The sequence below is a fragment of the Ursus americanus genome, chromosome 20 (genome assembly GCF_024610735.1).
Source record: "Ursus americanus isolate L20-20 chromosome 20, mUrsAme1.1.p, whole genome shotgun sequence".
NCBI classification, from domain to species: domain Eukaryota; kingdom Metazoa; phylum Chordata; class Mammalia; order Carnivora; family Ursidae; genus Ursus; species Ursus americanus.
Genome location: NC_142146.1, coordinates 28,047,975 through 28,065,726, shown reverse-complemented (window position 1 = coordinate 28,065,726; position 17,752 = coordinate 28,047,975). Strand labels below are relative to the sequence as shown.

General features: G+C 42.9%; 1 protein-coding gene across 1 annotated transcript in view; it reads right to left on the bottom strand.

Annotated features, from left to right (window-relative positions):
* Positions 1 to 17,475, bottom strand: part of COL6A6 (collagen type VI alpha 6 chain) — a 107,577-nt gene extending 90,102 nt beyond the window's left edge. The window contains exons 1-7 of the mRNA XM_045791934.2: positions 17,381 to 17,475; positions 14,464 to 15,060; positions 12,419 to 13,039; positions 10,777 to 11,337; positions 9,429 to 9,986; positions 6,701 to 7,276; positions 4,009 to 4,578 (exon numbers count right to left, since the gene is read on the bottom strand). Of these exons, the coding sequence (XP_045647890.2) occupies positions 4,009 to 4,578; positions 6,701 to 7,276; positions 9,429 to 9,986; positions 10,777 to 11,337; positions 12,419 to 13,039; positions 14,464 to 15,060; positions 17,381 to 17,441 (3,544 nt within the window). The 5' untranslated portion in view covers positions 17,442 to 17,475. The remainder of the gene's footprint in view (positions 1 to 4,008; positions 4,579 to 6,700; positions 7,277 to 9,428; positions 9,987 to 10,776; positions 11,338 to 12,418; positions 13,040 to 14,463; positions 15,061 to 17,380) is intronic.
* Positions 17,476 to 17,752: the final 277 nt, after the last annotated feature.

Here is a 17,752-nt window from a genome sequence, read left to right as displayed (position 1 = left end):
AAGGAAAGTTGGGAATGATCATCTATTTTTGTCCTTGTACTTTTCACATTCCTTGAATCAAATCCCGAATCAAATCCTCCCCCGGACTAGCCTCTCACTTAACTCTCCTTTTTTGATACATCTATCCATGATGATGCAAATGATAAGAGGTATTATTGATTCTTTTGCTACCTAATCATGGCTTAATGAAAAAGGCAGCATTTCTATATTCTGAACACTGCCTGATAATTTCTGTGCGTGGTCAGAATACCCAGGCTCAAAGAAAAGTCATGAAAATAAACATGAATGAAGGTAAGAAAACAGACTTTAGAGTTTAGTTGCTTAAGAGAATTTGTTGTATGCTAAGACATTAAATTTGAATATAGCTCTGAACTGTTGCAAAAGTATTAACGTTCCTAAACCAAGGAACTCTTGGTAAATTGTCCTTCTGTGAACTAACCCCACGACTCCATGTATTTGCGTATACATAGGATCATTACAAGATACTCTATGGTAGTTACTATGGTCTCCGCATACTTACCATGCACTTCCCATTCATTATCTCACTTGTCCTTAGTCAGGAGAAGCTCTTCTACTATTCATTTTGCAGAAGAGGAAACTGACTTAGCACAGCTTGCCGAAGGTTTCACGTTATTATTATGGATCCCACACTTGGGATATCAGATCCAGGCTTGTCTGGAGTTCATATGCTGAACTACCTTATTTTACCATTTCCTGGTGGCTAGTGTTGATAAGTCATGCAGCTTACAAGTCTGTCTGTAGATTGTAGTGTTAGAAGTCATCGCTTAGCAGCAAGTGATTTCCCTAGTGGGCAGCAGCTTGTGGGAACAATTTCAAGATACAAACTTATGAGGTCTTAAGTTCAGCTATTAATTAGTGATGCACAACACTCAGACACTAGTCCTTTATAATGTCAGCATCAGATAACCGAGACAACAACTATGTCAAGAAAATAGGCGGCTTAATTAAACAACAACAAAAAAGGGTTGGAGTCAGACCTAGGTTTCAAAATTTGTTATCTGGTACTTCCTGTAGGATCTGGGCCAGGTTACCAATATTCCTTTGAATCCTAGTTTCTTCGTTATAAGTGCGAATAGAAATACAAGCCACATGGGGTTTTGAGAGAATTTAATCAGATGATGCATTTAAAATGCTCAGAGCACCGTGCTCAACCCCCTTGTAGATGCTCAAGAAACACTGGTTCTTAGTCACTTCCCTCATATCTCTGTGCAGCTGACAGTCCTTTCAAAACATTGCATCATAGCACGCAATCGAGAAACAGATGATTTAACTTCACCAATGAGAGAAGAAAGGACAGTGACTTCTCCAAAGTTATGCCTATTTTAATTAGAAGCAAAGCTAGACATTTCGGCTCTAAGTCTAATTTGCTTTGAGTCATACCAAACTATTGTCCGATTTCCTGGACTCGGGGGGTGGTGGTGGTTGTAGTTTAAGAAGAACTGGTATTTTCTAGTATATCTGCACAAGCCTTTGGAGCTTTCTCGGTGTTCATTTCAGCCTCTTCGTCCTCAGCCCGCAGCTCAACTACAAAGTCCTCACATTCTTGTTTGCTGCAGTAATGACTTCAAGTTTATCTCAATATAGAGTACTTTTATTTTTACATTCATGACTATTTCCTTTAAAGATAACTTACTACGTGGGAGTGCATACTCCTGGTTTTCACTTTCCACATGGTTTTCTTTCACTCTCTCAAGAAGAGACTAGATGGTTCCAAGATAATTTTCTGCCTAATAATTGGAAATGGGTATTTCATGTGAAACAGGAAATTAATGTGGAAGGTTTGGCTGAAGTCACCAGACATTCCAAAATATGGGGATATCATGAAGCAGGATTTATGAAGACAACCGTCCCTAAGCAATGACAGGACTCTTAACCTTTAGCTTGTACATTGGGTCTTATAAAGGGCTTGACCTAGAGCTTAGAAGAGCCTTTTGGGGGGCACCTGGGTGGCACAGCGGTTAAGCGTCTGCCTTCGGCTCAGGGCGTGATTCCGGTGTTATGGGATTGAGCCCCACATCAGGCTCTTCCGCTATGAGCCTGCTTCTTCCTCTCCCACTCCCCCTGCTTGTGTTCCCTCTCTCGCTGGCTGTCTCTGTCAAATAAATAAATAAAATCTTTAAAAAAAAAAAAAAAGAAGAGCCTTTTGGGAGAGAGAACTGTTGATGTGTTGGGAGGGGTCTCACTACCTGCACACATACACATACATAGAAGGAAAGGAGGTAGTTTCCTCTTTAAGTAGGTATGAGAAGCTTTCAGAGAGAACTCAGAGATGAGACAAGCCTAGAAATTCTAACGAATGAGCCACGGGATGGAACACTGCTCTCTCTACAAAGGAGAAGTGACCACATTGAGGGGCTATAATTTCTAATATTTACTGGGGCTGATATGTAATTTACTGATATGTAATTGTTTCCCATGGAGCTGATATGCCCACGTGTAAGAAGGAGCTATTGTGGACTCCTTTCATCTCCTGTCCAAAAGGCTAACTGGAGGGCCAAAGAGATGGCGGCAGCATAAAGCTGAAGGTATCACCAGATGCCCAGAGGCTGAGGAGGGCATAAGGGAACATCTGGAATTAAGACATGTTTATGTTTCTCAAAGGAACTATGGTTGAGAGATCCCCTGACAAATGTGCTTTGGTGGAGGTAGAGGTAGGCAGGAGGGAAAGTCTTTGGAAGACCCATGAATGGACCCGGATTTAGACATGGGCTATTGTCACAGAAAACCAATTCTTGACAAGTATCAAGTAAGAATTTTTCTGTACTTCTTTAGCTCTTTTCCCTTCCCCAACCCATTCTGGAAAGGCCAGAAACCATGACTAGCAATAAGAGGGCGGGCCTGGGAGAAGGGGGTAGAAGTGACAGGTGGGCAACAATGGGTAAAATGCCAGTCACGTGTGGCCTCCTTTGTCATGGCTGGTGAGCAGCCTGTGGGAGGCTGGGAAAGTGGAGTAACCTTGAATGAAGTTTTTAGTTTTAACGGTTACCCTTTGATGGACATATTAATCACCAAGAAAAGGTTCGCTTATTTCCTGAAAGTGACTAGGGGCAAAGGAAGAGCTGGCCCCCATGAATAAATTTAATGGATCAGTGGTAGACAAAAATGAAGTGACTTTACGTTGAGTAAGCATGACACTTGGGACGTAATTATAAAGTTTAATATGCATTTTCTCATTTAATCTTGACAATGATCTTTTGAACTAGGTGCTGCTATTGCTCACATTTTATAGATGAGAAAATTAAACTTAGAAAAGTTAAGCAACTTATCCAAGAAAAAAATGGCCATCGAACAAGGATTGGTAGCCAGGCTGTGTCTCCAGAGCTGCCTCCTAGCAACCAGATAGCTTTCCTTGTCCTGGTGAAAATCTAGAGTTTCTGTTTACCATAGATAGTTACACAGAACCACAACCAACCCATTGGGCACATCTACAAAAATAGAAAAAAAAAAAATCATCCTTCTTTCAAGATCTTTCCTTCCATTGGAAAATGTCAAAATAGACTAACTTTTAAGAAGGTTATTTACTAACTTCTGCAGCAAGAAGTTTCATAATAAAGATCTAAATCTTCAAGCCAGTTCATTCTCTATACACCTGTACCACAGCACTTGGCAGCCCGGAGGCTCTATTGCCAGGCAACCAAAACCTGTCAAATAGTTTACTTCTTTGAGACAGGGTGTCCAACCTCTGAAACCAAGGAGACCCTAAACAATGGCCTTTTCCTCACACCATAGCATTCCCATCTGCAAAGAGGGCATGTGCTCTGCTGGGTGGGGGTGGGAGGGTGGTGTGTGAGACAAGAGGCTCTCAGAGGTCCTGTTTCTCAATCCATAAGTCACAAAGAAATACTTGATGACTGAAAAGTTCAACACAAAATCCAGAGGAACAAACCTAAATTCTCCTACCAGCCCCTGGGGATGTAAACAAAGCTAGAAGAAAATGTCAGCAAAGACAGGGAAGGAAAAAATACGAAGGACACATGAAATACTTACTGCTCTCACCCCCCGAGGTACAGATGTTTCGAACTATCCTTTTCTTGACCTTTGTCAGTTCATCAAAGTTATGAACCGTCAGTTTTTTTTCCGCGGTCCCGGTGATTTGAATGAGCTGCTGATCATCCACGTCGCCAATGCCCACCGAGTAAATGTCAATCCCTTTGTGTCTCAGGTCTTCAGCGGCCCGGGCCACCTCATCCTGGGACTGGCCGTCTGTGAGGACCAGCAACACCTGCGGGGTACCTGCATTTATCCGGCTACCCATGTCTGGCCGGAAGTAATGCCCCACCTGCCGGAGGGCAGCGCCAATGTGTGTGTATCCAAAGATCTGCTGGATGTTTTCAATCTGAAATGAGATCTCCTTTTTGCCTACGAAAGTTCCCAGTGGAAATTCCGGCCGATAGGTGTGGCTAAACTGGGCAGCACCTATGCGCACTCTGTTGACGCTGACATCGAAGTCTTGAACAACTGATGCCAAGAATTCCTTCATCTTCCTGAAGTCATCTGGGTGAATGCTATTTGAGCCATCCATGAGGAAAACAAGATCTACTTTTTCAATTTCACAATCTACAAAGAAGAGGAAATGGAATAACAACCACAAAAATCAGGTTATTTTTTCTTTAACCTGGCAAGTGCAGATGATGTGTTTGTAGCTACCTAGAAATGATATTTCTGAAGATGGCTTATCTTATGCCATCCAGTGGTCACATTAATGGAGAGAAAATAAAAACAATCAGTTCATAAAGGCACAAAATCACACATCCCTTTATGCCTTTCCTGGGATTTCCATTTGGTCTTACGCCATTTTCTTTTCCAAAATGTCAGAGAAATGGGGGTGGTACCACGGAAAACTCGTTCTTACCTGCAACGTAGCCTTAACCCTTCCAGAAAGCCCAGTGATAGTGGCACAGCAAGAGAAAACAAAATAGCACACATCCATTTAGGGACTCAAACAAAAACACAGGTGGTCAGTATGATTCACTTGGCCTCCCTGGCTAGTTAAGCCAATCAATACTTTTCTGATTATTATTACGGTGAACTGAGGTTCTAAAATCATGTCTTCCAGCCCGTATCTTGTCTGTTTTCCTCTTTTTCAGCTCCCTTTCTGGTGCATATAGGCAAAAATACGTACTTGAGAAAAATATTTTTGGTCAATGCAAAATAGTTTAGAGATGCTTCCTTTGTATTAATACAACAAATACAAAACAAAAAGAATATGAAAGACCACTGCCAATGAATGAGTTATGCTTGGCACACGCTCATGTGTGTTCCTCAGCCTTCTGGTAAACATTATCATTTCCTTGAATTCCCCCAGAGATCTCACCATTGACTTAACTTAATTAATTCTTGTTAGCCTAAGATTAAAGGTATCAGAGATTCCTGCAGTCAAGATAAGCAAGGAAGAGATAAAGAGAAATATGGTAAATAGATCCTTTAGGAACCAGTTAACTCATTAAATTCCTGTTTCAATATCAAATAAGAGAAATAAAGCATTTTTTTTAAAAAACACATCTAAGGGAGAACTTTCAATACAAAAATTCAAAGTCAACTTCTGCAGTAGCCTTAAAAGGACAGATCGAATTTTAGGCACTGACCAACAGAAACTAAGAGTTGTTCCAGTTTTCAGTAAGACCCAGACAGATTTCGTTAGTTTTATGAAAGAAAAAAGAGCTGTCTTCTAAGGAGGCAAGGCATAGGAAAGCCAGAAGAGTTAAATAATTTTTAAAAGGAACTATACCCATGATGTTGGAATCCTGGATTAACAGCAATTCATCTAATAATACTTAGTATTTTTAGTAAAACATACCTAAATAAAAAATACTAAGGAATTTTTTTTTAAGATCTTATTTATTTATTTGACAGAGAAAGAGAATGAGAGCACAAGCAGGTAGAGGGGCAGGCAGAGGGAGAAGCAGGCTCCCTGCTGAGCAGGGAACCTGGTGCGGAACTCAATCCCAGGACCCTGGAATCATGACCTGACCCGAAGGCAGACACTTAACTAAGCCACGCAGGCACCCCAGGAATTTTTTTTTTAATAGACCATAGTGTCCCTTTAAAACAAAGATGTAGAGTGGCAGCTGAATAAATGAATGAATGACCACATATATACACACGTGCGTGTGGCAATGTAACCTCCAGCGGCTGAACTAGAAACATGGGGCAAAGGAAGGGCACTGTGCTCTGCTCTAGAAACATCAGAGTCTGGAAAAGCGTGTTTAATATCAGGCTCCGTGTTTTAAACAAACTTCTGCTGTTAATTAGGTGAAGGGACTGGAATCTTCCAACCTGCAGGAGAGAAGACTTCAGGCAATGACAGCTGGCTCTTAGGGAGAGGTGGAACTGGATTTCTTGTGTGAAAAGTGGGAGGAAGAACCAGTGGTGGAAAGGTTGTGTAAACAACTTTGAGTTCTGAGAAACAAAGCCTGCTCAAAAATGATGAATTCCCCATGATTAGAAACGTTTAGGCAACGAGCAGGAAAGTTGCAGGAGGTACTCCTGTTTGGGGAGGAGGCCAAATGAAATGTCCTTGAGATCCTTCCAACCCTGAGATTCTGTAACAATGGAAGTTCTGGGACTATTGTTGCTCCTCTCCGTTCTGGAGAACTTGCTTCAAAGGGCCATTGCTTTGGTTTCTCCCTCACTTGGACCTCTGTGGATAATTAAGAAAAACTTGATTGACAAATCTTACCTACTTTTGAAGAGTTACATACACTGGCTGACACATCTGAAAATATCCCCTTCAGGCCTCCAAATGTCTCCACGAAGAAGTACTTGTCACTTGATCCTGCCATGGCTAGCAGCTCCACAGGATTGGCACCAGCAATCCCCACGGCCAGGACAAGAATGCCTTTGTCCCTCAAGGCCTTGGCTGTGGCATTGAGCTTATCTGCATCATGGGACTCCCCATCGGTGATCACAATGAGGACTTGGGGGACCCCTTTCTGCAGACGGCTGCCCCGGGCTTCAGTGAACATGTGGTCTGAGAAGCCTAATGCCTCCGCGGTATAAGTGTTGCCCCCCATGGGCTGGTCCTTCTGGAGCACCGAAATCACCTCCCATTTTGAGCCAAGGTCACCCAGATAAAACAGCACCTCTGGGTCATCAGCATACTTCAGAGCCCCAAACCGGACCTGATTCTTGCCGACATCAGCTTTTTTCACCAAGTCAACCATAAAGTCTTTCATGATACTATATTCATCGTGGTCAATGCTTCCAGAGCTATCAATTACAAACACAACATCCAAAACTTCAATCCGCTTGCATTCTAAAAGAGGGGGAAAAAGGAAAACCACACAAGATTAGCTTTGGACATCATGGGAGACTCTTCTCCCCACACCTGTTTTTTTAATTGCATGGGATGAAGCTGTACATTAGAATGTCCATTCCCTGGGTAACAGACAATACACATACGTTCGTGCTGCCAGTATGGAGAAATAGTAAGGTAAGCTTTTAGGACAAGGCAGACATGAAGCCTACTGTAGGGAATATGGGGGAGGGGGTTGGCAACAGTCACAGGATCATAGGAATAAACACTTCAAATGCTTTGGACTAAAAAGGAAAAAATACAATTCTGTAGAAATTCTCCTGTATAAATAGTTCCTCCAACATGTGCTTTCATTTACACAAATCCGTGGTTTTTTTGTTTTGTTTTGAAGCCCAGGGACAAGATTTTATTCTTAAGACGAACCTTCAGGAATGACCCACATGAAAATGAATTTGGCAACAATGTATATTTTTTTCACAGTTTTATGATAGCTAATTCTTCAAGGTCACATTTTCTCCCTTTTTAACATTCTTGAACATTATCTATTTTCATTGTTGGGCCTCATCATAGAAATAAGCCCGATTCACACTTGGCCTAACTCAGTGGTCCTAGCATGATGCGCCTGTTAACTCCTCAAACTTTGGGTCAATGGCATGGAAAAGTAAAGCAGGAAAGACTTCATTAATATTTAATCCATGCATGTGTAACGTATTCTATCTAAAGGTACAGAGTTCCAAATTCCAACTCATTCATTCTGGAGAAGTGGAATGTCAGTTGATTAATGATTTAGTCCTTATGTAGCACAATCTCTCTACAGGCTTTGGAAAGGTATGTTCCAAATGTTAACTCACCAGTTCTAGAGAAATGGAATGGTGACAAAGCAGCCACCCTCCTTACAGGCTCACGCTATTTCCTTCCTCTGCCAGCCACCTGCTTGCTCTGTTGAAAACTCTAGAGCCAATGTACTTACCCCACTGACTAGAGGCCACACTGTACGTAGCCATAAACCAAATTCTCAAGAAAGGCTGGTTCTACAAAAGAAGACACTATGTCTCTCTGGCTTTTGGCTGCCCTGAGGAGCCTGCCTGGATTACCCAAGGGACTGGGGAAGGGGTAGATTCCTCAGTGTTGGCATGCTTCAAAGACTTCAGATTTGTTCTGGGTAGAATTATCAGGAAATACACTCGGTATATTTTTCACAGAACACAGACTACACTCACCAAACCTTCCAGTGGAAATTGAACAGAACTGTTATTTGAAAAACATGGTTCCTCGCTTTCCTCAAAACTGTTAAGATCCATCTCCTTCATAGAGATTTTCCAGAACACCTCAGTCATCAAGCCCATGGAACACAGTGCAAATCAGTCCCTTACATTTGCTGAACTTGTTTTATCACTTGCATGACTCTGCGGTTTCATGGAAGGAGGACCGAGACTATACTATTTACTTCCTTTGAGGCATCCATGGCTCAAGTCCCCATACTATACTCCTCTTTTATAGGATTTCATATCACAGTGTTTTTACCAACATTATCTCAGTTTACAGAAGTACTGGTTTTCAAATATTGTAAAACAAACAAACATCTACATTGGATGTTAGGTGAAAGGGGAGCCACCTTGCCCAGCAGGGTGTGCTCCTGTATTGCTTGCCTCACATGGAGCCCAAGACACAGGTTGCAGGAGGCTGGCCCCTTCCTCCAGATGGACAGACTCTGTGGTATCATTCATGGTCTAGAGTTCCCCATGGGATCGGGCTGAAGCTATACTGTAGCTGAGACCACCTCCTTGCTTAGCTCCTACACATGTCCCATCCTGCATTCCTGACTCCCCTTCTGAACACGCCTCTTCAAAAAATCACTTTCACAAGAACCCCTGACTCAGCTTCTGCTTCCGGGGACCCAGACCTAAGATATTGCCCTAGTGCTGTCTACAAACGGGAAACAATCTAGGCAGACCAAAATTGTTCTGTATAATTCAACAGTTCTGTTGAGGAAAGGTGCATTTTTTATACGTAGTTCAGAATCCACTAGGATGAACGTTCCAATTAAGCAAAAAGTTTGCAATGTTCAAATAGCAGTCGACTAACTCCAGACATAATGGCTGCCACGGACGTATGTTTGGGTAATCCCACTAGCGCGTACGCCCACACCTACCTTCACGGGGGCTGCATATTCCAAAAACAAGATCATCTTCAATGTGCTGCAGAATATCAAAATTCTCAACATAAAAAACCATCTCCGGCCTCCCGCTGATTTCCTCAAGCTGGGTGACATTGGAACCAAACACCCCCACAGAGTAGATAATTATGCCTTCCTGTCGAAGTGCGACTGCTGGGTCCTTGACTATGTCCTGAGCTTCACCGTCAGTGATGAGGATGAGAAACCTCCTGACATTGGGCCGGGCCCCCTTGGCAGGGCTGAAGTACTGAGACACAAAGGTCAGGGCACTACCGGTCAAGGTGGTTTCTCCAATGTGAGTCATCCGGTCTATTGCATTTGAAATTTCATTTTGGGACATATATCTGTTGAGCTGAAATTCCTCCTTATTGACGTCGCTGAACTGGACTACGCCGATTTGTACCCGATCTGCCCCAATCTGAGATTTGCTCACCAGGTTTTTCATGAATGTTTTCATTTTGATGAAGTTTTCCAGTCCTATACTGCCAGAACTGTCCACCAGAAACATGATGTCCGCTTTCATCTCTTTGCAGGCTGTATGGGAGAAGGCAAGAGGTTTATTCAAGGTGGCTTCAGGTAAAAAGATTAAAGGTAAACAGGGAAATCCAAAACACAAATAATTCTATATTGAAGTTAAGTGTGAGCTTGGTAAGGATTGCTAGCAAGTCAATAGAGCACCGATGGCAATAAAAGTGACACTATTCTACCGGCTATATATTTGTTTTTATATGTAATTCAGGATATCTCAACCTCAGCACTACTGACAACTTGGGCTGGATAATTTTTATTGCAGAGGGCAGTCCTACAGTACCCCATAATGCACAGACATTTAGCAGTGTCCCGACCTCTATCTGTTAGATGCCAGGAGCACTCGCTCAGTTATGACGACCAAAAATTTCTCTAGACATTGCAGGTATCCCCCAAGGGGGCCAAAATCACCCCTGGTTGAAGACCACCAATACAGTTCTAAAAGACTTCATAAAAATTTTATTAAAAAGCAATTTAAATAACCTGAGGTACTCCTTCAAAATCAGAAATCATTTGCAGCGTCTAACCATAGGTCTATCCTAGCAGAGATTTGTGGGAGGTGGCTCATCAGTATTTACTAGGGAGCACTCCTCCAAACATCCTTCTTCTGCTTCAGGTATTAATTAGAACACCACCATCATGGGCTCCTAGTTTTGCTCTGGAGAACAAACATAGCTACACACGTCCACAAATCTTGACCAGGAAATTTATGCTCTTTCTCTAAACCTGGGTTGTCACGCTGCAGGAAGGTAATTTATGAGCCGAAGTCAAAAGGGAAAGCCACCCCGTCCCCTACCTTCTTCAGCACAGATTTCTTGAACAACTTGGTTCCTTATGTCTTTCAAAGCATCGAAGTCATGCACGTAGTACACCCTCTTCTCCTCGCCTGCAATTTCTCGCAGCTGTGTTTGGTTGGCCTCCTTGACCCCAATGGCATAAACACGAACGAGCTCTTCTCGCAGTCTGTTCGCTGGCTCCAGGATGCTATCCTTGGACATGCCATTCGTCAGGACAACAAGATGACAGGGCACTCGGTTTCCTCGCTGTTTCTTTGCTTTTTGCAAGAGCCCTAGTGTGAAATTCAGGGCTGCACCCGTGTTTGTGTTCCCACCCATCTGCCGGATGTTCTCGACGGCTTTTCCCAAGTCGTGCTTGTTAGTGTATTTGTTGATCTCAAATTCCAAGTCCCAGCTGTCAGCGTACTGGACAGCCCCAACCCGCACCTTTTGGGGAGCAATGTTGAACATTCCTACCACCTCTGACAGGAAGGTCTTCATTTCGTGGAAGTCTGTGGCCTGGGTGCTTCCAGAGCCGTCAATGAGCAGATAAATGTCTGCTTCTTCAGTGTCCACACAACCTAAAATGGAACCAGAAAGTTGGCTGTGGCCCTGAGGCAAGTGGGAAGGAGGAATGGGAATAGATGGGAAGTAGAACAATGCAAGTGTCTTCAGACAGAAAAATGGAAAATAGCTTCTAGGCTGAAAAGACACTCTGCTAGCCTAATGTAGGGAAATCTTAGCATTACTGGGGCCAAATGAACTGCTTCTGACAGTTTAAGACTATTTGGATAGTTCTCTGCCATGAATCAGAGCAAATCTGGACACAATAAAAGATTAGAAAGAAAACTTGAAGATGATTTTTACAAGTCTCTTTCCTCATTAGTGAATAACTGCTTAGCAAACAGACAAGCGGTACCCTGGGAAACAGAAGGTATTTAATGGGATATTGTGGACAGCGGAGCTCTCTTTTTTGAAAACTTGAAAAACTATTTACTCCTCATCTACTCCTAGCCAATTCACAAACCTAGGGGTTATTTGCACAGAACAAGGACACTTTTAGAGTAAACATGCTAGAAATATTTGTTGAAGAATGTATACATATATACGCTCACATAAATTATAGTATGCATGTGTACATATGAAATATTTAAAATGCATCACTCCCTCTCCAAACTCACCAATAGCAGAATAGCACTGTACAACAAATCACTCTGTCCTCAAACCAAATCATGCTTCCAGTTTCTTCTCCAAGTTGGAACTTGAGGATGGTGGGAGAAAAGGAGAGAAAAGTTCAAAAAGAAAAAAGAAGTGAAGGAAAGAGCAGGGGAACACAAGAGGCAAAGGAGAAAAAGGAAAAAGTAAAAGGCAGAAAAATAACAAAGGCTGGTGTTCTGGGGTGTTTAGAAGTCATGAAGAATCCTGGTAAAGCTGCACAGAAGAGCAAGTAAAAAGGGAAATCCCTCCTCCCCATTCCAGCACCTCAATGGCTTTCATTCTCTCCCAGTTTACACTTCTTATGGGCAAGCGAAGGCAAGGAGTCGGGAACTTACTCTCCCCCCCACAGCATCCCCTGCCAACCCCTTCTCTACTTAGGATACCTGAGAGACAGGAGAAAAGAAAAAGGGTCTGAATCACCCTTCTCTTGGCTAAGGACTTTACCAGATTTGAGAGTTTCGGTGCGTTCTGAAAAAACAGAGACTGTGTGTGTTATCTGGTTCCGCAGCTTCTTCAGAAACGTCTGGTTGTGAGCGGCCAGGTCGGAGAAGGTTTTCAGTTTGGACACATGCTGCTCGGCGGGGTGAGAGGCGATCTTCTCCAGCTGGCTGTCGCTGGCCCCCTCGATGCCCATGGTGAAGATGGTCACGCCCTCGCGCCGGAGGTTAACGGCTGCCTTGGTCACGTTATCCTCTGAGGGTCTGTGGGTCACCAGCACGGCAATCTGGGGCACCCCCTGATTCTTCCGACTGCCGTTGCGCGCACTGAACACTTCCTTCCTGATCTTTCTGATGGCAGCTCCTGTGTAAGCCTTCCCAGCCCGCGGAGAGAGGTTCTGTATATTCTGGAGAACCTCTGACTTATTTACGCCCCTGCTGAGAGAATTGATCACCTTGGTCTCATTGCTGTAGGTCACGAGGCCAACCCTCATGCAGTGTTCCTTTATGTCAAGAGCAGATACACTCTCTTCCAGGAATTCCTTAAGATATTCAAAGTCCTCCTGGCTGCCATTGACAGACACATCCAACAGGAACACCACGTCAGCCACAGACGGGCCTTGGCAGACTGTGGGGACAAGGAATGAACAAACACAACTTTAGCTGGCAGTTGGGCATCTCTGCTCAGCATCACAAGGCACGAGGAACATCCCCCAGAACCTGGTGACACACTTAAAGGCTGTGCACAAAATGATCATGAAGCTGAGATCACAAGGTCCTCGAGTCAATACTGGATCTTAGCTCAACTCCCAGCTTTAATTTCCTTATCTGTAAAAACAGTATTTATCTCACGAAATGGTTATGGGAGTTACATGTGATAATGTTCTTAGCATGGGGCCCGGTACAGAAAAGTCACTCGGTGAACAGCTGCTACTGCGATCGTATTTAAATTCTCGTTATTATCAATAGGTAGAGTGCAAATATCCCGAAGGTAGGGTAATGAACTAGCGATTGCACTTTCCATTATTTTATTTGGTGAAGGGGCTAGTAAGAGGATTCATATTTTCCTAGAATAAACGAGAGAAGCATTCTCCATTATCTATAGACAGTTATACTGTCTTGTTCAAACAGACTTAACTGGCAATAATGTGAGTTTCCTACGTTACTTATTTACACTTGTACAGTTTGAGCAAATTGTTTTTTACTGGCTCTCTCCTGCCCCTCCCTTGAATGAGGTTCATAAACACCTGGCCATTCTTGTTAATACCAGAGGACAGACCTGGACAGCAGGTTGGAGGTGGAACAGAACACAGGGAAGCTCGTCTAGAGCAGAGCAGCAGAAGGGAGGCAGTCTGGGGCTGTAGATACGAGGGCCTGGGGAATCTACTCAATTTCAAACTACAGCCTGGCCTGTCAGCTCGAAGGATCCCTGCAAATTTCTCTCTGCAGAAGCAGGGGTTTGGCCTACCTGAAGTTGTTTCTAGCCCTAACATTCTGTGATTACATTATGTGGTTTCATCAGGAAGGGATTTCTTTAGGAACAAATTTACCTTTGAAATGAACCAGTAATAAAACTACATAGCAAAGAAAGCCCAGGGAGGCCAAAAGCTCCGAGATGAGCTGGGTGGTAGGGAGGTGTCCCTGAATTTTAAGATCTGTCAATGACATGCAACATAAATGAAACATAGAATGCCAAGACTGTGGGGTTCACTGGATTTACAATGGCCACAATCGTTGGGTCCCCTTGAACATATGAATACTTAACCATCTGAAAATGCAGCCTGGCTTTTAGGGAAAGTGGTGTTCATAGTTACAATCCTCTCCCCATATGGACTTTTCAAAAGCATTTAATCATCATTCCTTTTTTATTTTATTTTGTTTTATTTTATTTTTTAAAGTTCCATGATTCATTATTTGCGTATAACACCCAGTGCACCATGCAATACGTGCCCTCCTTACTACCCATCACCAGTCTACCCCATTCTCCCACCCCCCTCCCCTCTGAAGCCCTCAGTTTGTTTCCCAGAGTCCACGCATGTGCCCTAAACCCACCTTCCACAAGAATATCATCGGCCGCTCCGTCCCTGTACTGGGTGGCCTCCTTGATGATCTGCGTCATGTTTTGGGAAAACGCGCCAAGGTCCCTGGCCGACCGGAGGTTGAAATGAAACCGAGCGGTGGCCATGGCCTTCAGCTCCTCCTCAGAAGCACTCTGCAGCCCCACGGAGACGATTCTCACCCCGTCTTCCCGCAGGGCCTTGGAGGCCTCTTCCACGTCATCCTCGGACTGGGCCGAGGCCAGGACCACCAGAATCGGGGGAAACTGCTTCTTGTCCCTCCCGCCGGCCGGCGCAGAGAAGAAGGTCCTGTGCGCCTCCCGGAGAGCGTGGCCGGTCCGCAGGGAGCCGCCAAGGAAGCCGAAGTTCTTCTTGAGGTGGTTCAGCATGGGGTTCCTGCTCTTGAACGTGGCCAGCTGGAACTCGCTGTGGAGCCGGTCGCTGTACTGCGCCAGGGCCACGCGGTACTTGTGGGCGTCTACGGGCAGACCGCTGACCGTTTTGTGAATGAACGCTTTCACGAGGGGGAAGGACTTAGTTCCCAGGTGGTCGGAGCTGTCCACCAGGAACACGACATCCGCATACTCAGGGCCTACAAACCCAGAAAGTAAACAAAACGAAAATTTTAGAAATTTACTACCCTGTTTAATGCCAACCATTTGTAGAAAAACTTACTTTCCTTTATTTGTATTTTTAATACCTTCCCAGTGAACTGGAAATAATAGCCTGAAATTATACATTCTCTCAAGAAAAGAAATCCCTGTTTCTTGGGCTGATTCCTTCCATATACCCTCTCATTTGAATTCATCACAAATTAAGCAACACTTTTGTATGGAATTAATTAGGTAAATTTAGAGAAATAAAAAATCCTGGGTTTTTATAACATTAGCAGCTGATTCACTTCCTCCCCCCCTTTTTTTTGCTTTCAGAATTTGATCTCTATTTATATCAAGAGAATAAGAATTTTAATTGAGAATCACATTGCTTTGAACTTGTTAGAATGGAGAAATCTGAATGATACTTTCATTGTGATTCCTCTTTAAGCAATGCAACAGTGATCTGATTAACATATACATATTAGTTCTGTATCCTCAAGTGTTAAATTGATGAAGTTTAAAAAAAAACTAAAAAAAACCCACAAAAATGTGCCAAGTTTAAAGTTCTTTATAATATTTTTTGATAAACTGTGTGAGTGAGCATTAAAATTGCTCAATTTATTCTTACATAAGTAAAACTTCATAGAAACCAGAATGCCTTAAGCTAGCAAAGGGATTATAGTTTTAGTTTCTATTAAAAAAGATAATTTTTATATAGGAATACAATACTTTGTTGAACCTTTAAGGCTTCATTCAGTGCCAGGTTCAATGGTAGGTATGTAGGATGAGATTTTTGTGTGATAGGGAATCACTGGGTTAAGCACAAGAATGTTGTTTACTGGTGATCTGCTGGCTTGAATTCAGAGTTCTCACCAGTTTAGTAGATGATCCATTTCCTATCTGGGGAAGGGAGGGAAAGGTCTGTCTGTCTGGTGGTGCAGATTTAGGAAAATATGGTATAATGGAACAAAGAACCAAAGTCCTGACTTTGTTATCAGCTAACTCCACCCGCTCTATCAAACCATTCAACATATTTGGGCCTCACATTCCTCACCTTTAAAATGAGTGGATTCAACTAGAAAATATCTACAGTCCTTCCTCACTCAGATTCTGATAAGCTGAAGTGGTTACCAGATAGATCTAATCAAATTAAAATAACTTCAACCCCTTGTCTACAATTGCTAGGAAACCAGCGTTGGCACCCCACATGTGATTTCATTCTCTTGATAGCAGTCTGATCAAGGCATAGAGGATAATATTCTTTCCTGTCCTCTAAAGAATCTAATGGCAACCAGTTTGAGACTCTTTTGATGACCACATAGCCAGCAGTGAGTTTCGGGGAAGAAATAAGTGAGGGTGAATTAACACTGTCTTCCAAGAGAAGGCTGGGACCCCTATGAGGACTGTCAGGGGAGCCCTGCCCAGGATGCCTTGACTTGTGACCAAAAACAACCTTTGTATTCATGACTAACCCCCCACAGCTCATGTGGAGAAAGGAAACTAGCACATGAGATAGATTCAGGTTCTGATATGGCCCGACATTATGTCTGAGTCGTGGGACAGTGGGGGAAAAGCACGGCCTCTCTTTAAAAAGCTTAATATCAAGCCCAGTGAGAGCTTAAAGGAAGATGTTTGCAGAACAAAGTCTAGTTTCTCTCTTCAGAAGGTCTTGACTTGCTTCCAAGGTCAGACTCCTTGAGAAAGCTGCAAAAGCCAACATAGGTGGCCTCGGACATGAGGACATGAAGCGGCCAGTGTGAGAACTCACTATTTAGAGATGGGAGCGGCAGTGGAGGGTATACCAGTATTTTGACATGATGTCCACCGGACAAAGATTCCTGACAGACAGTAGACAGCTATGCAGCTTTCTCTTCAGGGCAAAAGCACTTTCTTTACAATAAGCAAACAGTTTAAACTGGAGCAAAATCTGGATACTTAACTAAGACAATGTTTTGGCACAAATGAACTAGGAAGAGACATGCCAAATGTTCCAGGCCTGAATCTAACATTAAGAGATAGAATTTTCATGCAAACTCCCAACAGGCCTAAAAGGGGTTGAAATTGAGGACAAAATAACAGCTCTCATATCTTTCTATCATAACCCAGGAATAAGGTCCAGAAACAAAGGATCTTTAAAGGAACACAGGTTGACATCAAAAAGAAATTGAGTCACCATCCATACCTTTGCCACCATCAAAATCAAATCAAAGCAAAACTCTTAAGTAGGTCAAACTCATATTATCTATTTTCCATAATGAAAATGAAGGAAAAGAATTCTTCCCCCCGCTTTTGTTTTGTTTTGTTTTTTTTACTTACCGGGATCTTTGTTCATAGAGACATAGGAACAAATTATTATGAGGAACAAAATCAGCAGCATTTTCAAATTATGACCTAAAAAAATCTCCAACTTGAAATCTGAAAGGCAAAAATATAAACACCTAAAGTTGTTGTGGATATTATTTTGGAATCAAGACACACACGTAAGAGCACACAAAATTTTATAGCAAACTGAATGCAAGAGAAGGCAGAATTCCTGAGTTTCTGATTGTGAAGTACCTTAGGGAAAAAGATCCACAAACATAGTCACAGTCGTTAAAGTTTTTCCCCGGTCTAAGACCCTGTAGAAACAGGAAATTTTGGACTGTCAATGGAGATAGCCAGAGGCATTCTAGTTCCAACAATATTTTG